At 44.1% G+C, this 23,283-nt stretch overlaps 1 protein-coding gene across 2 annotated transcripts in view; it reads left to right on the top strand.

The window, feature by feature from the left end:
• The window catches only part of nrip1b (nuclear receptor interacting protein 1b), a 38,902-nt gene extending 15,619 nt beyond the window's left edge, over positions 1–23,283 (top strand). Inside the window, exons 1-2 of one of the 2 annotated variants that reach the window (XM_007244746.3) lie at positions 8,184–8,346; positions 18,295–23,283. In XM_007244746.3, the coding sequence (XP_007244808.3) occupies positions 18,682–21,975 (3,294 nt within the window). In that variant the 5' untranslated portion in view covers positions 8,184–8,346; positions 18,295–18,681 and the 3' untranslated portion in view covers positions 21,976–23,283. Of the gene's footprint in view, positions 1–8,183; positions 8,347–18,294 lie in introns of those variants that run through there. The other variant, XM_007244747.4, reaches the window with a different exon arrangement.

The following is a 23,283-nucleotide window of genomic DNA, read 5'->3' as shown; positions in this document are numbered from 1 at the left end:
CGGTGCTCGACAATTTACATTGTGTTCGGGCATCATTTCTCAAATGCTTGTTGAGATTCAACGTGCAGTCCTTGTCTCACACCTCATATTCCAGGTTTTTGGCCATCGCCTAGGCTTTTCAGACTGTGTTCTGTGAATTAAGGTAATTTAGTATCTGACACTTGTATTTGTTGATCCACTATAGAAAGGTTTGTGTGAGCTGTAGTTAAATTAGTTTAGTTTCTGGTGTAAAGTAGTATTGGGTAGTTTTATTGGGTGTTTGACGACTTCAGAGTTTGTATTTGGGCACAGCAGGGCTTGGACAGTTTTTGTTGGAATATAATTATATATTTTTGTTTAATTCAGTCGAATTGAAATAGAATTTTGGTCAGAACACAGAGAGATTGGAGCTTTATTTTTGCTGGCTTCATTTGGGTTGGGACAGAATTTTTCATGGTCTTCTTCTCAGGCTGTTTTTAGGTCTTGGCAGTTTTTTGTTGGGCTGCAGTCTTTTTGCAACAGAATTCTTGTTTGAATAGAGTCTGGTTAGGACTGAATTTCTGTCAGGCTGCAGTTACATCACATGGCAGTTTTTGTTGTCCTGCATTTTGGTTGCAACATAATTCTTGTTGGGATGCAGTTTGGTTGAGACAAAATCCTTTTTGGGAACCCATATGTCTGGGACATTATTTTTGTCTGGCTGCAGTCCAGTAGGGACAGAATTCTTGTTGGGAAGAAGTCAAATAGGGACTTCTCGTCTGCAGTTGATTTGAGCGAGACTTTTACTTCCACTCTATTTAAACTGTTTTTCTGTCCAGCCAGGTACCAGCAAGGTTCAGGAAACAATTTTCTCTGATTATATTAGGGTTTGGTCTAAAGCTTAGTAAGGTAAAGCTCTTATCCAGTTTGTCATGCGTCTACGTGTTGAAGCGTGGAAACGTGTGCATCTCACCTTCTCTTCCCACGCTCCAGCATCACAGCCACAGAGGACAGTCCAAATATTTGCTTAAAGCTATGAACCTTGATGCAGCACCCTGGTGCATCCAAGGGCACTACATTTGCATGGTGATAAAATTCTCTCCCTCCTCCCATGGAACGAAGCTGCTGTGGAATTATTTCCGGCGAATTATCTTGTCCGCACACCACAAGGCATCAGCGGAGAACACCGAGCTGCTGAGTAGGTTTAAGAACGCGGAGTTGAGGCTCAGTTCATGAAACAGCTTTATCATTCCTCTCCTCCCATCCTGCGCTCGCATCAAACAGTGTCTGATATAAACCAGCAGTAGCTTGTTCAGCAAATCAAGCAAAGCTTTTTTTGTCCTCTTCTTTTTCTTTTTTTTCCCCTTTTTTTGTTTACCCACTGGATTCCTCAGCTGTCTCAAGGCCACATCAGTACAGAGGATTCTGCTCATTATTCTTAGACGAGGCAAGCATATCCACTGAAGCATGCAGCCTAAAGACCTTAAACTGGAAGAGTTTGTTCAGGGCATACTTTGCATGCTTTATGTTCACACAGTCTAGGTATACATTTTGTGTTCTTTTCCACTGCATGCTTGAGTTCCGCTTGTCTCAATGGTGTCTTAAGTCAGTGAGTTTTGCAGCAGCCCTCCACCCCCCAGTGGCACCGGCGCCATCCGGAATCACTCCAACACCCACCCCCCTTTGCTCACCCACCCTACACCCACCGCCCCGGTTTAGCGGGCTGAATTTGTGGCGGAGGTTAAAAATACACCAGTCAGACATTTTGAAATTCTGCCTGTATCTCTGAGTTCAATGGTAGGGTTAGAGATCCAACGTTGTGATAATGCTCTCCCCACTGGGGGTCCGATAAGAGCAGCTGTGTAGATTGAAAGAGAGGGGATAAAAAAAAGAATGAGAGAAAGAGAGCGAGAGAGAAACACTGGAGGAGATTTGAGATGTCTATCAGGCAGCGTGAAGGTTTTTGTCTTGCAGATCCAGTTCAAGGACGCCTGCAGGCTAGGCAGCTCGCGCCGTGCCAGCGATGCCGCTCAAGGTCACACACACTCGCCCTGTGACATTCAGGACCAACAGGAAATAAGGGAGGGGAGGGTGGGCACTGTAAAAATTCATCATGCCCCCCCTCCACAAGCCCTCTCTAGTGTACGGGAAAAACACACTTTAACCCCCTTGGTGACTCAGGGGCTCCGTGTCCAGATATACTGTTTTGTGCCTCACAATAAGCTTTGTTTCTGAGACTGTGATCGAGGGCTGCTCCCCATTCTGCGTCTGGCAGAGCTGAAAAGGAGCCAAGGCAGCTTTGTAGTGCCACATATGCAGGCAGGAGCCAGAGTGTGTGATCCAGTGAGTGTGTGTGTAGGGGGTGGGGTGGTGGGACAGAAGGAGAGTCTTAAAGTTATTTAAAGAGACAACCGTCCAAATTCGTCTACCGCGGTGGCCTCGCCAACCAGCTGAACTTCATGACTGTCCAAACAGTCGCTTCTTTCCTGTCCTTTCTGATTCCTAAATCCAGCTTTATTTAATGACCGCCATTGACCCTTCTGCCCAGGGTTGCCTCACTTAACTTCACAGAGTTTTTCATCAAAGTCAGTATTAGCGCCTACGGTGCAGACCTACTGTCTGACTATGGGAGAGATCCAGTCAGACAAAAGTCTGGCTTAAGTCCGTCTGGCAGGCTGCAATAATAACACAGTACCTAGCCAATCACTTGTGAAGACGAAGGGTAAAGTTCAAAGTAAGGTAAAGTTCAAGTTCACAAACTAATTAGAAAAGCATGCATTAGCTTCCACAGTAGCTTCTATGGGTACTGATTTGTTCACCGTTACCTAAGTGGTTGGCCGGAGAAAGGTTTTATATGTTCTTTGGACTCTTTCCATTTCCATTCATGGCATTTATCCAGAGCGACATACAGGCATGTTTAGTTATCTGCTCAAAAAATATCCAATATGTTTTTAATTGCGCCTTCAGTCACCTTTTAAAAACATTGCCAGAGCAGGAACATGAAGAAGCATGTCATCCAAGCTTCTTGGAGCATAAAGGGGTTAAACTGAGCATTCTTGAAGGTCTTGGTCTAATGGCACAGGCTCTTGGCAGCGTTTAGTTAGGTTTTTAGTCAACATTTAAAGATGTGAATACTCTGCTGATGGACACCCAAAGGAAGTTTATTTATCTTGAAGCCAGATTGTAAGTCTAAATGCATGTCTCCCATGCTTCTCGGAGAGTGGTGGGTCAAACTGAGCATCACTTGAAGGTCTTGGTCTAATGGCACAGGCTTTTGGTAGCTTTTAGTTAGGTTTAAAGATAGTGATGGACTTACTGCTGTTTGGAAAATAAAGGGAAATTCTGTGCACATTGTACCTTAAAGCCACAAAAAAAAATAAATCTTGTCTTCCATGCTTTTTGGAGCATTGCCATCAGAATAGGAGGGGCTGTTCCATTTTGCCAATATCTATAACTGCAGTTATTGATTTTGAGGAGCCCTTATAACCAAGCATTCCACCAAAGCAGGATTTTCCTGGGCCGGTGTTTCTTACACAGGGTCACAACCTCTTAAAGCTGGATTTACTACGATTGAACCTAGCCAACCTGTGACACACTGAATCTGTTTTTGGATCTAATCAGTCAATCAACAGTGCTGTGAATTAGATGCCTGTTAATATCTGGTCCGTCTTCCTGTTCAGGCACTTTCAGCAGTTTTTTTTTCCTTCTAGTCGTCAACCATTTGATTAATCAGAGAAACAGTGGGCCGAACGATCAATAGGCATAGTTGCGAGTCCACATCCGCTGGACCGTAAATCTTCCGCAGGCTGCTGTCCAACTCGTTCCCTTTCATTTTTGCAGATTAGTTTTCCCATTACTCAAAACAGATGTGTTTAGAGATGATGAATTAGGCGGTTACACCAAATTTGTCATCAGTTGATATCCGCCGCACTCTTTGACTACAACACGCATTCTTATGACAGCACGCACATGAAAAGTTAAGCACACTCCGTTGCAGCAGTACACTGAATGTTTCTCACGTAGAACCCAATCTTTAACTACTATCTCCCATCTGGGATGGGGTGGGGGAGCTGAGAGGATCGCTCTTCTTTTTTTAACGTGCCTGGCGTTGCTCCATCATTTAATTAACAGTGGGGAGATTACTTGGGTCTGCAGGCTCATGTAGATCTGATTAAACTTGTGCAACTCTACTGCCTGCTCTTTGTGGGCTCAGCGTAGCAGTTAGCCACTATCAGGAAGGAGGACAATGTGGAGAAGTCGAAAAAGAGAGAGGGAAGACAGGGAGATGTAGTGTGCAGCAGAAATATTCCCCTGTCCTTGGGAAGAAAAAACACCATATTGGTATTTTGTCAGAGCGGATAGCTTGTTATTCTTCCTGCTGGTGGCTTGGCGAGTAAGACGGCGGAAGGGCGGGCAGGACTTGCACTTTAGTGCCCATAGCAGCAGAGCCCTGGCGACACTCCATTGGCTGTAGCTTCTTCTAGTTGGAGCCGGGCAGGTGACCACATTGCTAGATCAGCCTATATTGTTGTTGTGATGTCAAAAGTTATTTTTGGCATAAAGATGGCAACTTTAATGTTTAATGCAAAGTGAGCAATCCTTGTGTCAGATTCCACCCAACCCTCAGTCTGTCTTTTAATTGTATTTTAGCTCAATCAGCCGATCACCAGTATCAATCAAATCAACCACATGTAAAATTCTAAGCACATGCAGAGAAAGCTTATGAATTGCCATGCCTAACTGCCATGTTTAGCTCAGTCTTATTTTGTTAGCTCTGTTATATTTTAAAACTCACTGTAATGAGTGTGCATACTCTTAAGAGGGCTATCCGGTTACTGATGTTATGAAATATTTGTTCTGTGTCCCCCATAAGATACATTAGTTAGAGTCAGAAAAATAATAGTAAATATAGTAACAGACTGGTGACATTCTTTTCGTAGCTGAAGTAAAATTTAACACATTTTTTAAAAGGGATTGTGTAGCCAAGATGGGGGTCTGTACTGGTGTCTAGTGGTTGAATTAGTAATTTCAGAATTTGTTGACCTTGTGTTATGCTGCAGCAACTCAATAAATAAATATGGATCATATGATCAGACTTGCTCTTAGAATTGACTTGTCTAAGTTGTCTAAGTCTTGAGAAATATCAGGCATTTGGGCATTTGGTTAAAAGTTGGTCAATGCCTATGTATAGCCAGTGGCATTGAAAGAACCCATTTGGAGCCTTTTTATGAGTCCCTTTTAAGACTAAAGGGATATAGGGGACAGTCAAGAGAGATGGCCACAGCTGTGTGTCTACCCAACCACAAGTAAGCAACCGAGTAGAAACACACCACTATATTGTATCTGTTAAAATTTTTTTTTTTATATATTTAGTTATACACCTTTTACCATGTTTTTAAGTTTTTAACCACTATTTCTGCGATTTCTAAACATGACTATCACCCAGCCCTACACGTTGCTGTGGTTCACACCTGCAGCTACCCTGGCATCCGAAAGGGATTTTAGGGGGGCAGGAGGATGGTTCTGCAGCTTTGCGTGACAGCTGCCTAATTGGGCATTCTCCCCTTGCAGCACGGCCGTCTCCTGCAGCCGGGGCCACTGACGAATAGCGGCGGATTACAGATGAGGGCACAGCGACCCGCTTGACCTTCCCTGTGAGCTGCGAGAGGGATGGGCCCCGAGGGTTTGGGGGGGGGGTGGGTTGTGGTTGGTGAGGGTTGGGCTGTGCCCAGGTCACCGGAGGATGAGGTCATGAGAAGGTGGGGGCTCTGCCAGGTGGCAGATGACAAAGTGTCACATGACGACAGGCCCATGTCAGGATGTCAAGGGCGCTGTTGCAGTCTGTCTAGCGCTATGTCTGTGTCTCTCTCTCTCTCTCTCTCACACACACACACACTGTCTCTCGCTCTCTTTCTCTCACACACACACACTGTCTCTCGCTCTCTATCTCTTTTTCATTTGTTCTGGGACTTTGTTCCAGTTTTGCAGCCTCTGGCTGTCTTCACACCTCAGCCCGGAGAGAGAAAGAGCAGAAGATGGCAGTTTCCTGAGTGGTGATTTTGAGTTCCTGCCTCTCTCTCTGTCTGTCTCTCTCTCCTTCTGTCGTTATTTCTCTCTCTCTTCTCTCTTTCTCTCTCTCAACGCCCCCCCCAGCCCCCCCCCTTTCCGCCGTTGTCTCCTCCCCCCAGCTGTGTGCAAGACTGCCAAGGTGAGGTTGTGTCCTCTTGTTAGGAGCGATTAATGGCACTCGTTATGTACATAATGAAATATTCCTGCTGATGCAAAAAGGTGCTGTTGACTCGCCCGTCTCATCTCCATGCATGCCGCCCTCTTTATCGCTGAGTGGAGAAGACGGAGGGATAATGTGGATGCTTTTCTCAGCAATATCAACAACAACAACAACCCCTTGATCAGGTTTAGACCTACAGTACTTCTGAACTGCACACTATCGAAACTCAATTACTATACAGATTTTTTTTGCGTTCTCAATATATAAAAAAACATTCATATCAAAAGCAGATATTTTGATCAGATTATGATTGATTTTATGTATATAAATATATATATATATTATTCCCAAGTGGAGGTAATATTCCGAACTAAGAATCACAAATGTGCAGTGCCACTGTGTGTGACAGACGGAACCGTCAGAGCGTAAATGGAAAGCTCCAGATCGCCCCTCCAATTTCCTGCCCGAGGTGTATGCGGTGAATTTCTAATGAACGTCATCTTAATGTATCACGCCGGTGCAGAAAGACCAGCTCCGTGCAGCAGCTGACAGAGAGTCTAAGGCCAACTTTCCCCATTAATGTCTATCACAGCTTACAGCTCAGAACTCTTTTGCCTTCTCTGGCAAATGCAATTTGCTACAGCTTGACTGTATTGAAAAATCACAGGGGAGGAGGGTGTGTGCGCGTGCGTGTGTGTGTGTCCGCGTGCGTTTGCGTGTGGCCTCATTTGTTTGTACTATTCTGCAAAAAAGAAAATCTGAGATTATGTTGTACAGCATAATGGTCCTGATGAGAAACACCCTGATTTGAGAACTAGCAGAATCAGCCAACTTCCTCACCAATACAGGCATCCAGTATTATTATAGTAATATACAGAATCTGAGCAGGGTTTTTATGCATTATGACTGTTAGAATCTGCTTTTTGCAAACAACAAAATGACACCTCAAGGTCTGTTTCCTTGTGGTGTTTGAGGATATTGACTGGTTAAAAAAAAAAAAACAGGTGCTTGTTGGTTACAGTGCAGGAGGGTTACAGGGGGGTCAACATGCTTTTGGGGAAGCCCTTCTGTGTAGATGTGGAGATCTGCGCAAACGCAGTAGCCAGAGCAAACCAAAGGTTTTCTTCATGTTTTTTGCCTGTTATTGATTCAAATGCTTTAAACTATTCACTATTCATGATTTGTAAATATATAACAGCTATTTAGTGCTCTTTAGTTTTGAGTGTTTTGGTCCCTTCCTGTTCATATAGATCAGAACCTTGGTCTTGTGTGACTGGGAATAACTGCAACCGGCAGCATTGCAAAGATGGCCGCTGAGTAAACAGACCTTAAAAAAAACTTCAGCTTGCTCTTTTTCTTGTAGTTTATTTAGGATTTTGAGGTGTTTTTAGAAATATGTTGTTGTAGTGGCCGTCCTCTGTTCATCTCTTAGCTTTTTTTGATACTGATATACAGATGATATGATGTTTGCTTCTAGAACGTTCTCCGTGTCACTGGCTGCAACACATGCCTAGAGCATGTTTGATCGACCCCAAGCTCAACAGTTAATTTTTTTTATATATATATAAATCGCCAAAAGCCATACTATAAACCTGCAGATACAAATAAATACATATCCAACATGTGTGTGTCTGCACATTTTAACATGTGTAGAAAGTGTGTGTATCTTCCTGAGTGTTAAAGTTGTCAAGGCCGATTACTGGTGATTTTAGACGTGTTTCCATCCTTCGAGATAAAACAGCATGAGTTGTAAAATGTGATGAATTGGTTTACTCCCGTGACTTGCCTCCACCGTCCCCTGAAGTGACTGTGTGATGCGTATGTTGTGTGTGTGTGTGTGTGTGTGTGTGTGTGTGTGTTTGTGTTTCTGTTTATAGACTGAGTGACAGGGAGGTGGCTGGGTTACCGTAGGTTTAACAGTTTAACAGTGACCTTGTTGCGCATGTAGCATTCCAGCGTCTGAGCCGCGCGACGGCCCTCTAATCCCATGCCCTGGTACACGTAGCCTTGATTAGTGGCAGCACTTATCTGGGCAGAAGACAGCACACCCTTCTTTAACCATCAGCTGTGGTCTGGGCCGCGGGCCGTGTCAAGGCATGGGAGCACAGGCCAGAGGGGAAAATGGCGAGAAGTGTGTGGAGAGTGCAGATATGAGGACGGTAAGTGTGTGTATTTGCCTGTGTGTGTTAAAAGGAGATCATTAGTATTCAGCGTGAGCATCCTTGTCAGTAGAGTAAATTGATCACCACACTTTACCTGTATCAGCGTGCACAGCTTGGGAAAAGATAGGCCGGTGTGGCGTGACTGTACATGTGGTACAGTCAGTAAAGGAGAATGCTGTTTTTGTAAGATCTGATCACTGTAGCTGTGCTGTTAACACACTGTAGACTCACTGTGTTGGTCCCTGATGTAGAGACAGGGGTTCTGTATGGAGGAAGAAGGAAGGCATATAGTGCCTTGGATTTTAGGCTGCGTGGTCAGTGGTATTGAGTAGAGCTTCATCATAACTGCTAGTGTTGTGATCTGGTTCCTGTATTTAATGGGATGATAGGATACCCAAGACCAGCAGCTATAGGGACAGGAATAGTTCTTATTTGTCTAAAGCAGGAACCTTCTAACTTTCAGTCAACTTCAACTTCAATGTGTGCTGGACCATGTGCTGTACTGTATCATGTGCAATAATATTGCCAACATTTTTTAATATTGTGAACAATATTAGACCCTGAAGTATCGTGTCATATTACCCACCCCTAATTATCACATCAGGGTACTAGTTTTTCCTTTTTTTAGCAAAAGAAAAATCTGTTCTCATTTCCCATTCAATATCTACTAGAGACAGATTATATCTGTGGCAGTAGATTATAATAATTCAGTGTTTTGTCCTATCACCAATAGTATCATTTTTCGTGAAAATACCATGAAATTTTGTGATATTATTTTAGGGCCATATCGCCCACCCCTAATAAGGAGTATAGTGATATAATAAAAAAAAAATATATATATATATATATGATGAGAGTAAATAAAAAGTATGCTGAGCATGACGATGGTGTTTAATGGGGACAGATGTGATTGGACTTGGCAGTGAGTTTCATCAGAACTGAATAGGCAGTTGTAGTGTTTGTGTAAATGTGTGAGAATGTGACTGTCTGTGTGTAAAAGCAGTGAAGTGTGTGTGTGTGTGTGTGTGTGTGTGTGTTTTGCGAGAAAGTAACAGAACGCAGTAACAGAACGCAGTATCAGATGAAGTCTGGAGGAGTCTGAACTCCAGTGATTAGAGTAGGAGTGTGGGAGAGACGGGGTAATCACATTTTGGTGACCAGGCATTTTATTGGCTGCTGCTCAGTGCCAGGCCTGCCAGCTGAATTGATGCTCAGCCGGGGTTTGTTCCAGAAGGTTACACATAATCATTTTATCTTCTAATAGGTTAAGTGCACTTAATTGATTGAAGACATAGGCCCGAGCTCAGGCCCATACTGTATATAAATACACACTATTGTGTGTGTATATATATATTTATATATATTGTGTGTGGATCGTGTCAGTTATAGATGTATACTGTATACTGTTGTGTCAATGCTGGTAATGGATGCTGCCTGTACTGTTCCGACAGCAAACTCTGCCCTACCCTCCCTCAGTTTTAAGGAATGTATTCAAGACCTGTTCCCAGCTTGACCACAACACATCCATTACAGCATAAATCAAACATTGAGTCGTATCAGCAGTGTTATTTTTTTCCACTTCATAGTGCGGCCAGGCATACACAACCGCAGCTATGACTTTCTTCAGGAAACTTCTGAGGCGATTCATCATCTTGTACATATCTGTCCCTTGGGAACGCCTCGTAAAATGAATTTATAACAGACGTCTGAAGCTGATATTGAGTTGCTATGGTTCACTTTTGCAATGGCAACACATTTCTGAACAGACTTCACCTGTAATTACTGTTCAGACTTTGTGGCAACAGTGGCCTAAAAGTTACCCAGGCAGCATGCTCATTTAGGTCTCACATGAGTGGGTGGTATGTGGACTAAGCGGGTTTTGGGTGGATATGAGCTTTTGTACAGTGGGTTTGTACAGTGGAGCTAACCATATGGCCTCCCTTCTATACAGCCTAGTTTAATTTCACATGAGTCCCACATCTAGTCCCTATGCACAGTGTAAAACCTATGTCTAACCCTGACCTTTATAGGGCCCATTAGCAGGTGTGAAAGTTGCCAGTATTTGGTCCAATCAAAAAAGGTTTGTATGCAGTGTAAAAGTACTTTTTCTATAAGATTTGGACTTAGACCAGCTACTGTAATATAAGGCTGGCCATAACCACCCATTAAACAACAGAAGAAGAAAAAGAACTGGTGCTGTGCCAAAATCCAACTCCCCTTCATGTTCACAGGTGTCACAGAGCAGTTTGGTGGCTTTATCCACTGTAACTGTAGATTAATCCTTATTTCTAAACATAAATGAAAGGAATCTGAGGGAAATATGTTATGCTCATTCTGCTGCATAATGCACAAGCACGCAAAAGTGTTCTGATTCTATATTTGGCTCACTAAACTTCAGGTTGAAATCAAATTCCTATAGCTGGCACTGTGGTGTTCTTAAGGAACCCTTACCTCTTTGCCCAAAAGGTGCTGTAGTTGACCCTGTTACTGACCCTGCGCTCATACCCTACTCACATAATGTACAGGTGTAAATCACAATAAAGACACCTGATAATTATTACCCATCCTGACAGGGAACATTAAAGGAATGCACCATGCCGCTGCTGCAGTTTCCCATCACTGTGTTTACGGTGAAGAGATGAAAAGAGTAGGCCCGAGTCAGCCTATGTAGGTCATGCTGATGTTAGGGATGGGCTTGAGCGCAGTAATTGGGGGTAGTAATGAACAGTATGTTTCAAAGGGCTCAGGCAATAGGCAGGGTGAGTGTGTGGGTAAGTTAGTCGGTCATGCCTCTTTGGAATTAGGTCACAGTGGCCTAGATTTTTTTTGGGGGGGGAGGTTTGATGTGGGTTTGTTCGGATTGACTGAGAGCTCCAGGATTTAAAGCGCAGGGCCATTGTTCCTGGCCGCATGAGGTCATCATATCTGTTTATTTGCCGCGCACTTCCCAAAGGTGATGGCGGGTCTCGCATCAAACTTTCCCTACAGAGGCCGTGTTCACTGGGGGAGATTTCTACAATTGCATTTGGCCAGGTAGCGAGCCTTTTTGTTTTATTTAATCTTCCTGAGCCATATTGAATTTACAGATGCTGCGCTGAATGTGTAAGTGAGGTAGGCCTGTTGAGAAGCTGCCGCAACCCCTGCCTCCGATAACATAATCTAAAAGTGTTTAGCCTTGGGTTCCTCCTTTAGATTTCTTTAACCTTGACTTACCTTTAAATGCAGCACGCGAGCGCACATCTGCCAGCCCCGTGTCCGATATTAGTGATATACGCAGCCAGGGCTGCATTGTCACTTTTTATTAACACTGAGAGCTTTGCATGGAGAGCAGCTGTTGCGTCCATGCAAAAAAGCCTCGGCGAGGTGGACGACCTTGACTTCCACCGCAGATCCCTTGGATGGCTTTTCCTTTTCTATTAATCACGCATTTTAAATGGCTTAAATGGATTACAATTTCTGACAATGGAAGTAATTTATTAGCTCTTTTTGGTGTGTGCGTGCGTGTGTGTTGGGTGCATGGGAGGGTATTGCAATTAATCTTGCACCCCGCATGTTGAACGATGCTAGATTGGCTTTTGGATATCAAATCCCTGACATTTGCATCAGGTCCGGCCCTCGCAGCACAGTCCATTTTCTCCCCCAACTTCGAGCTGGAAATTGCCTCTCAGCCACTGATAGTGTTGTGACCTTCCTGTTCTTGGTTGTCTCGGCGAGTGAGGAAAGACACGCTGCGATGATAAAGCATTCGCGCCCGACGCCGCTCCTTTTTCCGCCACCGGCGAGTGAAATCACTTAAAATGCTGTTGGGTGTTATTGGTTGACATTGTCAGAGATAATGGATAATTACTTGGAGGCCGGTAAGTCAGAAGGAGACAAGAGAGAAAGAGCGAAAAAAAGAGAGATGCACACACTTTTGCCTTTTATGTCCAGCAGGGTGACGCAGGGAGCGTGAGAGCAGAGGACGGATTTGCGAATGCGAAAGGTCACTTTCAATATGTGCGCCGCGAGAGCATGTATTACACACGTTTCCGTGTCTAGTGTCTTGTGCCAGATCCCATTGACTCCCACTTCTCCCTTAATGGGCTTTGTCCTGAGGCATGCAGGGATATCCATACAGAGGCATTAATACCGTGTTTGCATGGACCTTTTTATCCCCTCCCCCAAGGTCTGTCATGGTAAAACATATGTAGGCTGAGATTTGATCTGCTTTGATCTGGTTTTAATCCAGCTTTCGTCAGGACTTCTTTCCTCGTTTGTTTGTTTTCTTTTTTTTTTTGTTTAATCGGTTTGCTTACGATTTGATTTCGGTGTCTGTCTGTTTTGCTCCATTTGGTTCTCGTCCATTTTTTTTCTTTTAAACGTACCGATACCCTGGATACAAAAATACACAGCGCTTTTAGCTTTTATTGTCCTGCGCGTACTGGTTTGTATGCTGCCTGTTTCTAATTGAGTTAAGCCAGTGGCAAGAAAATAGACTTAATCCTAGAGCTGGGCGATATGGGAAAAAATCTTATCACGATATAGTTTTCCATATCAGTCGATATCGATATGTATCACGATATAAACCAAATCACTTTGTGTCACACTTAAAGGTTTGTTTTTATTAGTGAGAGAATAAGGGAGTGATGGAAGTTTTATCACAATATTTTTTTCTGTATCTCCATAATTATTAGGGCTGGCCCGAATAGCATTTTTTGAGCTCCGGATATTTGGCAGTAATTGGTAGCGAATATTCCAATATTAGTTTTTAAAAAAAACAAATTAATCATGAACGCGAGCCAGAACCTGAGCTTGAACGTCAGCCTGACTCAGGCGCTGCATGAACTCGGGCTTTTTTCCAATTTTTTCCAATTTTCCATGACTGAAAAAAAAACTTGGGCTATAAGCTCAATATTAAATATTTCGTTTGTTTAGAAATTATTTTATATTCTTAAACCATGTTAAATTATATTAGATTAGTAGGGCTGGCCCGAATAGCGTTTTTTGAGCTCAGAATATTGGGCACTGATTGGCAGCCAATATTGGAATATTTGTTTTTAAAAAGACGGATTAAAAACTGATTAAAGTAAAACAAAAATTGCAACTCGGCCCCTTTAATTCACCACAAAGTTTTCCAAGACCCAGCCGGAAAAAAAAAGATTTCCCACCTTTTCCTCAGCTGGGTCGGGCTCAAAAAATGATTTGTGATAGGCTGTTTTTTGGTTTGTTTGTTTAAGCACTTAGGCTTTTGTACTGCTGCAGTGCAATATTTAGATTTTATATTCTGAAATTCGTTAGGTTTTATTTCTTTTAGCATTTTGAACTTTTTTTCCAATTTCAAATTTATTTTTTTCTGTTCGTTATGTTCTATCGGTCCTTGCGTTTTTTGTAGTTGAAGTTGAATTTAATATTGAAGTTCAATATTTCTAATTTATATTTTGAAATTCGTTAGATTATATTTATTATTGTATTTTGAGCTCACTTTAGTTGGTTATTTTCCAAATTCATATCTATTTTTCTGTTATTATTAAATGTTATTAGCTTATTAGCTTAGCTTGTCATTTAGCATACAGAACTTCTCACGGATTTTTAATGAATGTTGATTTATTAATTTAAAAGCTGTACCTTATTAAAAGTATTTTAAGCCAGACAGACACTGTGTGATTTTTTAATGAGTTTATCTGCACTTTTAAATGGTTTGTCCTGTAGGAAACGCACACGATTTGTATGCTGACACTGTTGTCTGACTGAGGAGCTGCTTTCCGTCAAATGCAGCCTGTAGGCAGGAAAAAATCCAGCCAGAACCGACCATATCATGAGCCAGTTTTAAAGCCAGTAATTTAGTAGAGCATTAAACTACAAATCTGAGATGTACCTGCTGTACTTCTTAATCTCTGCCCCCAAAACGGTCCATTAACTTGCTTGACAGACGCGTCAAATCCCCCGCGAGCACGCGCGGCGCACAGCGCACCGATTAATTCATGCGTTGAGCTTTAAACGCGCAGCTGAGCTGTAATTGGGGAAATATCACAAAAATCACAGTGTGATTTGTTACATTAAAAAAAAGACCATTTTCTTCCGCCTAATCTGAGAGGAAAGCGGTGTTCTCGACCGGCCCGAGTTCATGCAGCGCCTGAGTCAGGCTGGCGTTCAAGCTCGGGTTCGGGCTCGCGTTCAGGCAGATAATCTAAATGATAAATGATTTTGTGTTTTTGCACTTGGGCCATAAGCTCAATATTAAAAAGTTCGTTTGTTTAGAAATTATTTTATATCCTTAAACCATGTTAAATTATATTAGATTAGAGGAAAGTCATTTAGACATCATTCTTAAGGTGTTTTTGTCCTGTTACCGCTCCGCAAAAAAACCTCTTCCTTTAATCTGCGCCCCACATACACATTTTTGCAGCACCTGCCCCGAGGTCCTAATATAAATTGAATTAATTACATTTAGTGCTTAAAATTTACTTAAAATTTATTTAAAACGTGCTGAACAGTGCGGCCGTTTATTCCCAAAGTACAAACACTATGGTTGTTTGCGTGTGTCGGGCCATACTCCACTATTCTTTAGGGTTTTTTGTTGCATGCATGAGAATAACTATTACAATTTTCTTAACTATTTATTAATTTGCTCCAGCGTCTTCTGGATTGATTACACGTTGTGTTTTCGTTGTTTGCCGCGCCACTTAGACGGAAATGGAAATGAATGTTTATCGAATTCTATTGCACAGGCTTATCATCGTCATCGAGGGAAAAATTATCGCGAAACAAATCGATATCGTTATATCGCCCAGCACTACTTAATCCTGCCCATTAAGATTAGTAGGAGACGTCAGATGGTCCTGTTTTAGCTGGGTGTCTTTTGTTGTTGTCAAATATGGGTCAGCCTATTAGAATAGCCCCCTCGAAACTGAGACTGATCTGGCCGGTGTGAATTAATGAATCGGTCAGTTAATTAATTAACTAATTCATTAATCAGATTTCCTCCTTGTCTGTGTTATTTTTCGAGCCTTCGTGTTGGTTTTGGCTAACCTTTCTTGATCTGCGTGAAATGAAACCGTGTGTGAAGCCTGTCAAGGTTAACGGCAGAGTCCCCCGATCAGACATTCAGCCCTGTCTATAGCCAGCCTGCTTCTGTAGTTTTACAGCAAGGTAATGCTAATACTGAACAGTGACTAAAAGGATGTATTTCGTTAGCGCTGGTTTGCTGACTGCTCTGTTGAAAGCTGTTGCGGTGCCTGCAGGTCATCATCAAGCCTCTTTTTCTCACAAGTCCGCTCCCAACGTGTTAACGCCGGTACCCGGGGCAGGACAACTTGAAGGATAAGACAGTCTCTGGCAACTGAATGGCACTCGGGGGAAGGTGGAGTGCTCTGTATTAATTAACCTTTGTGGCTGTGGCCCTGACAGTGGGAAGTGAGGGCTGTTTGTGGAGCCGGAGCTGACAGGGATCAGGTCCAGGGTCTGCGAGTGCACAGCCACTGGCAGTGTCATGCTATTTGACAGAGTGTGAGCTGTGATGCTGTAGCCCTGTGGAGCCACAGCCTGACAGGTGCACCAGGTCTCTCCTCCTCCCTCCTGCCCCCCCTCTCCTCTTTACACCTGCCAGCCTTGCCAAGCCACTGCCAGGCGGAGTGTTAGAGACTGATGACAGCCAGCTTCAATCCGAAGGGCCTTTCACACCTCCAGAACCAGCTAATGCCAGGCCGAGAAGAGTGTTGGTGCTAAACACGCACTTGGTATGTGTCAGGAAGAAGATACACTTCATCTAAGTGCTCGGCGTTTTACTCCCAAAACACGTCTAGCGGTTAAATAATGTCTTGTCCACTTCCACCTAAATAATGTCTTGTCTTTTCAGCCTCCTTTTTTGGCTCTCCGCTCCGCTTTAACACAGCACACCTTATTCCAGCGAGACACCACACGCAGAGATGTCAGGCCTCTTTTAGGCAGAGCTTTCCCATTGAGTTGACACAGTGTGTGTGCGCGCGAGTGTGAATGTGAGAGAGAATCGGAGCGAGAGAGGAGTAGCTATATCTCATGGCATCCCGTAGCCTGTGGCTGAAGGTGTATGCACTGTGTATACTGTCTCTGTGTGACACTGGCTTTAGAGGAAAGTGACTGCTGAGCAGGAGGCGAGGCAGAGGGGGATGACCTCTTCTCTTTTTATCTACTGACCGCTCGGAGACTGCCACACAGTCAAGTGCGAGATAGGAGGCCGGATGAGGGAGGGATCGCGCCGCACACCACTGGGCTTCACATCTCTCTACTGTTACAGCTACTGTCAGAGCAGTCAACACAGCCACTCAGCAAGGCTGTTTTCGCCTCTGCCGGCCAGATCGCGCTGACAAAACACATCTGTGTTTGACGCTGATAAATTAAAGAAAAAAGTCTATATCCAAGTCTACCAACGATAATTCCTTAGAGGGTATTTTGTTCATTTACGCTTGCTTGCTTGCTAGTTTGCTAGTTTGTGAGGTAGACCTTCTGTAAATATGCACTTTTGGAAGAACATAACATTTAAAAATGCCATTGCAGTGTAGTACTAAAGAATATAGTCTCTGCCATTTAAAACAGCCTTAGCAACATGTACACATTCATTCCAGTAAATAATAAGGCCATATGAGCACACTCCCAGAGCAATGGGCAGCCACTACAGTATGCAGGGAGAAATTTAGGGAGTGGGAGCATTGGGGAACCTCAAGGGCAGGAAATTGAACCAGCCTCCTTCAGGTCCCAGACCCTCTTCTCCTAGTTGCCACTATTTGCTGAATGTAGCCCATGCCACACACTAAAGTTACCTGCCACCATGGGGGGTATCTTTCTTTTGTGTTTTTTCTTTTTCTCTCCAGGCCCTTGAATGCAGCTCTCTGGCCTTTTAAAAGTACTACTATATTAAAAGACTACTCTGTCCCTCAATCGAGGACCACCAGGGAACAACCACTCATCAGTTTTTTTTGTTTTTTGTTTTGTAATTTATTAAAGTAGTCTTGGCATGTATGACTTTTGGCAAATAGTCATGTTGATGCACGCCATTTTATTGTTATCTGTAAATTCATACCCTCGTCTGCCATAAGGAAGTAAGTGTTGATGTTTACCACACTACTAAACCAACCTCAAGATGTGCCCAGTACAATTTTGAAACAACAGGATTTAGTGTAGTAAATAATGAACTAGATATCTTGTATCCTAAATTTGTGAAGACTCTAGTGGGTGGCTGTAGATGTGTAAATCTCGATACAGATTTTGCCATGAATTAAAATCTTGGCAGCCTGCAAATCAAGCCTTTTTACCTTTCTGGAATCACAACCTTTCACATATTACATAAAACTAAAAAAAAAATAAAAAATGCAGTACGAGGTCAACGCAAAGCCTCCCCTCCAGCATGTGGAGGGGTAGTGCAGAGTCGCGTGAGCCGTGCCTTGAGTGCATGTGTGGGGATAATCCTCGGAAATGATCGACTGCATGTGTGATGAGAAGCACAGTGCTCAAAAGCTCTTCACATGTGAGAGCAAGCAGAGACACATTTACCGAGAGGTTTGCTGCCGAGTGTCGTAGCGTGATGTGCCTACGCAGAGAGGAGTGTTTTTGCTAGGAATTACTGATATCATTCAAATAAATTTATCTATAGAGCCCTGCTGTATGTCAAGTTAATCCTCAAATGCAGACAATAATCCTATACCCTGTTTGCGGGTGCACATTTTCACACAGAAAAGATTCTGTTGGTAGCAGGTTCTGTTGTCCCATCAATGTAATGTAAATGTATTTGTCAAACAAATTCAAAAGATTATATGAATGTTTTTTTTTTTAACACTAGCCAAAACTGAAGAAAGTAAAGTACATTTACCTTAGCCAAAAAGTGTCTTATGTAACAGAATAAACAAAAAATGGACCAGTATAGTCCCATTTGTAGTCATGTGTATTCATGTAGAACTCATAAAATTCATGCTGTTCTCTCTCTCTCTGCTGCAGGTCCCGTGTGGCCCGAGCTGAAGAACAAGGGAATAGAAAGACTACAGAAAGCCCCTTGGGCTTTGTGACGGACATCCCAAACATCCAGCAGGATGGAATGCTTCAGCAGAGTGGTGGAGTGCTCCTGCTGACTCCCTGCTAGCTGTTCTCCTAAGCCTACTCCAGAGCTGCGTGGGTTTAGTCGTTTTGACACAGAAACACAAGAATGCCAGCTGGGTTGCCCTATGATGGCATTTCGAGCCCCAAATGCTTTTTCACGTAAAACAGTGTGAGCGGACCTCTCAGCACCCTCCTAGACGTTTCTGCACTGTTCATCCATGGCACAGCAGTCACTAAGACATTTTCAGTAGTTGTCAACAATCACACAAGGGGAGCCTACTATTGAACATGACTCATGGGGAGGAGCCTGGCCCTGAGACACACCAGGATTCAGCTGTTTTAACTTATCTGGAAGGTTTACTAATGCATCAGGTGGCGTCTGGGCCTGGTCCCACAGCAACAAGGAGATCAGAGGCTGGCAACAATGATGGGGAGCCTGGAAACCAGGGGACCAGGGGCATTCAGCTACCCAATCATGGCTCGAGCCCACCAGAGAAAGGCAGCCCCCCTGGAGCATCCTCCCAGCACCTTAAAAAGGCCAGATTGTTGCGTTCAGGGGCTTGGAGTGAGGTAGAGAAAGAGAGGAAAAAAGACGCTCCCATGGGGCAAGTGAACGGGCAGGTCAAGGAACACCATAAAGCAGCCCTGGATAGTTCTTCACAGGGAGAGAGCACACTGCTGGCCTCTCTGCTCCAGTCCTTTAGCTCGCGCCTACAGACCGTGGCCATGTCACAGTGCATCACCCAGAGCAACAAACAGCTTGATGGAGAGAGCAATGAGAGTGCTCCCGCTGACAAGGACACCTTCCAGGGCTTCTGTACCGCCTCTAGTCGCCTCAAAGGTCTAATGAGGAAAAACAAGCAACAGAACCACAACACCGTGCCTTACAGTCGCCGTAACAGCCAAGACCGGCGCTCAGAGTCCCCTCGCAACTCACAGAGCTCTGCGACTGACTCCATGTCCTGTGCAGAGCGCTTAAAAGCTGTGGCCACTCTTGTAAAGAACAGGTCCAGTCCTGCCTCTTCCCCTAAGCCCAGCGTGGCCTGTAGTCAGTTGGCGTTGCTGCTCTCCAGTGAAGCCCATCTGCAGCAATATTCCCGAGAGCAGGCCTTAAAAGCACAATTATCTGGCCGAACAGCCAGCGAGAGGCTGGCAGCCATCGCTACGCAGCAAACGATGGATAAGAGACCGAGAGAGTCGTTGATTGCCCCAGACATGCTAAGCTCCTTAAATGCCCTAAACGGAGCACTCCCCTCACCACCATTAAATTCCAGCAAGAGGAGCCCTTCCCTGACCCCAAATCAAAATGTATCCACCAGCTCCCCTCGGCCCTCTCCCCAGCTCCCTAAAGAGAAACGCCCCTTTGACAGACCCAGCAGTAGGCCTCCGCAGAACTGCAGCAGCTTGCTCCTGCTCCTCCTCAACAACCACAACTCCCAAAAGAATCTCACCAAGAACGGGCATCTGGAGGATGACTGCGCCGCCCCTCCTAGCCAAGCCTCTTCCCATCAGTCCGACAGCGAGTATTCCAACCAGGAGAACAGCTTGACCAAAGACAGTAGTGACGCAGAGAGCTGCTACTCCAGCTGCTCCCCTATTGACCTCTCAATGAGGAGCCGAGTTTCCAGCCAAAAGTCAGAGCCCCCCTCCTCTGCTTCATCTTTGGACAAGCTTACAGAAACTCTTCTAAACAAGTGGAAGCCGGAGACTCCCGGGCCAAAGGTCCCTGAGGCCAGGGAGCTGGAAATGAGCCCAGACATGAAATCCCATCATAAGGTCACCCTCATGCAGTTACTGTTGGACCGCAAAAATAACGAGAAGGTAAACAAAATTGCAGATAATCCAGATTTGCAGCATGACGCAACCCTGAGCAACATGGCCAGAGGCCCACTTAAACGGCTTGGCACACTGGAGGAGAGCAGGACCCAGAATGCTCTCGAGCGGCTGACAGGTGGTGGTCTCTCCACTTTCTCTCTGAGTGAAGATACGAGTAACACTCCTTCCCCTTACTCTTACTCATCTCCCATTGTTCAGAACAGTCCAATGGACCTGTGCAAGTCTAAAAATCACACCAATGAAAAGACGGAGCCTGCATTTAGTGCCAGTAAGCTATTACAAAATCTGGCTCAGTGTGGTTTACAAAACCCATCCCCTTCGCCTCCTTTGCAAACCCACAGGCCAGCGAACAAAAGGCAAAGCCCAGAACTTGAAGTAGATCGGCCTCAGTCTCTTCTTGATGGGCTAGTTCCTCCAGTCAAGAGGAACAAAACTCCTTTGTTTGAACCTCCCCCTACCACTTTCACACTATTTGGACAGGAGCGGTCACCTCCAGCATCCATGCAAATTGAGAACCTCCTGGAGAGGCGCAACGTACTGCAGTTACTGCTGGGCAATGCCTCCCACAAGGAGAAATCCAGTGGGAGGAGAAGCACAGAGGCAGCCACTGGAGCTTTTGAAAGGCCTACAGGGGCCTCTGTCATCTCTGACTGCTCAAACGGACCATCATTGAACATTAAGATCAAAACAGAGCCAGGAGAGGAGAGTCTTCTTTCAGACAGCTCTGATGATGGAGGACGCTGGTGGAGGTCGGGACATGAGAGACAGAGTCCCCTTGCTAAAGCACATGACAATGTCAAAGCGGAGGACTGTCCCACGGAAGCCGCCGCTAAGTATGGCCTTCTCAGTCAGCTGTTGAAGCAGCAGAGCACTACCTATCACTCGAGTCCACGTACTGAGCCACATGTGAGCACAGTGAAAGAGGAGCAGCTGGATTATCAGGGGCCGCTTCCTAAAAAGAGGAAACTCTGCTTGGAGCTGGCCGAACACCTCAGCAACGAACTCTGCCAGAGACCGCTGGATACTGTGAGCGAGCGCCCGGTGTCGGGAACACCCGAGGAACGCAGCAGCAGACGGCTACTGAGCCCGAAAGAAGAGGACTCTTTCATCAAGGGTCCGGTGGGGAAAGCTCCCACGAGAGACAGCCAAGGCTTCAATGTTTTGAAGCAGCTCCTTTTGTCAGACAACTGTCTGAAAGAGCTCTCTCAGCCTCGAGGGACCCCCAGCCCTTTCCTCCCTCAGCCGCACTGCAAAGCCAATGGGAACTTCACTCATCCCAGTTACAATTCTGAACTCGTGAACTTTCCGTGGTTCCCCCAGACTCTTAACTCAGGGCCTGGTAATCTCAAACCACTCTCTTCCCCACCAGGAAACAGCACCCAGGGGTCACCCTGGCCTAAGGGCTCTCCTCGACCCAGTTCCACACCTGTGAAAAAAGAGACGGAAAGCTCACCAAGGTGGGCGATGGGTGGGGATTCCAAAAGTGAATCCAGACCTGATTCTCCACCTCTAACAAGGTCTAATCCTATATTGTACTATATGCTTCAGAGAGGGAACGGCCAGCTCAGAAAGGAGATGCAGGATCACGTGCAAAGGACACACTGTGGGGTTACAGTTAAAGAAGAGCCTTTCACTGACAGCAGGTACCATGAGCACAGACTGAGCACTATACAGCGCTCTCCCATCCACAGCGAGAGACATAGTAACGGTAGCGAGCACCTTAATGGCTCATTACAAAAATTGTGAATCTGAACTGCCAAAGACTGAGATTTGTTTGATAAATGAGCGCAAGCTACTTTTATTGGTTAGATTTTGATTTATTTTGTATTATGTTTTTTAAACATCACCCGACAGATGTGACAGATTTTGATGATGCAAGCTGATCCAAAATCTGACATCTGTAACAACCGGTAATATCACCTCTATCATCGTATTTGATCCCACATCGCTTTTTGCGAGATGATTTATGTTGGAGATATGTCAAGTTTTATGTATTATCTCCAGTTCTGGTTTATTTGTTTGACTGCAGGCATCCTTTGAAGTATGTTTCACGCGGGTCATATTTCTCTGTCCTGCACACAAAAAAAAAAAAATCATAAAAATCATCAAAAGCTGCCTCCTCTTCTACATCTAAAATGTTTATGAAGAACATGATTACGCTTATTATTGATGACTCTGAAATGTTACAGCTAGATTTATATTTATTTCTATCTAAGCGGGAAGGTATTCCAGTTTTCCGAGGCTAAATTAAGTACAGTCAAAGTACAGTGATAAGCACAAAGCTGCATCTCATGTGTTCGTGGCATTTGCACGTCATGCCACAGCAGTAAGTACAGTAAAGTAAGGTAATGTAACATACCTGTAACTTGTGAGGTCCCAGTCAGGCTGTTCTATCCTATTCTGACTGAGGTAACTGATAACTTGCTTGATGAGCTACAAAAAGAGTTGAGCCCAGTAAAAAGTGTCTATAATGAGGTTTTATATACGGGAAGACATTGCAGGCAAAGTGAACACCCCTTGTAAGCTATGTCCAATTTACAGTGCTTTAATATTTTTCATCAGGAATGAATCTGTAGGTGTTGTTTGGTGTTTAAGGCATGGATAAAGAAAACTTGAGTGTCATATTTTTAGCTGTCAAAAGTATCTTTTTACAGTTTTGTATCATTCATTGTTTTGTATTTTATATACATACAGTATATGTAGCATTTCACAGGCTTATGGTGTCAAATATACATTTTTGAAAAGTCGCTATGCCCCCTGTGACCCCTCTATGTTTGAGTCATTCTATAAAAGGGTGCCATTTCTACAGTGCATTTTTCTAAATTCGAAGAAAAAAGTTAAAACATGTGTTTATATTTTCTGATCTAAGACAGAAAATCTTATCTTATTAATATTAATCTGTTTCAGATATGGGAGCCACATTTGCAGATAATGTGACGGGGTGATAACTAATCTAGTCTTATCTAAAATGACCACAGCTATTTATTTGATAACTTTTTTATTTTATTACCTAATTAATTGGGAGCATAATTTCTGTCATGTTTGACAGTGTGA

Source organism: Astyanax mexicanus, chromosome 20 (genome assembly GCF_023375975.1).
Source record: "Astyanax mexicanus isolate ESR-SI-001 chromosome 20, AstMex3_surface, whole genome shotgun sequence".
NCBI classification, from domain to species: domain Eukaryota; kingdom Metazoa; phylum Chordata; class Actinopteri; order Characiformes; family Acestrorhamphidae; genus Astyanax; species Astyanax mexicanus.
This window is presented reverse-complemented; position numbering and strand designations above follow the sequence as displayed.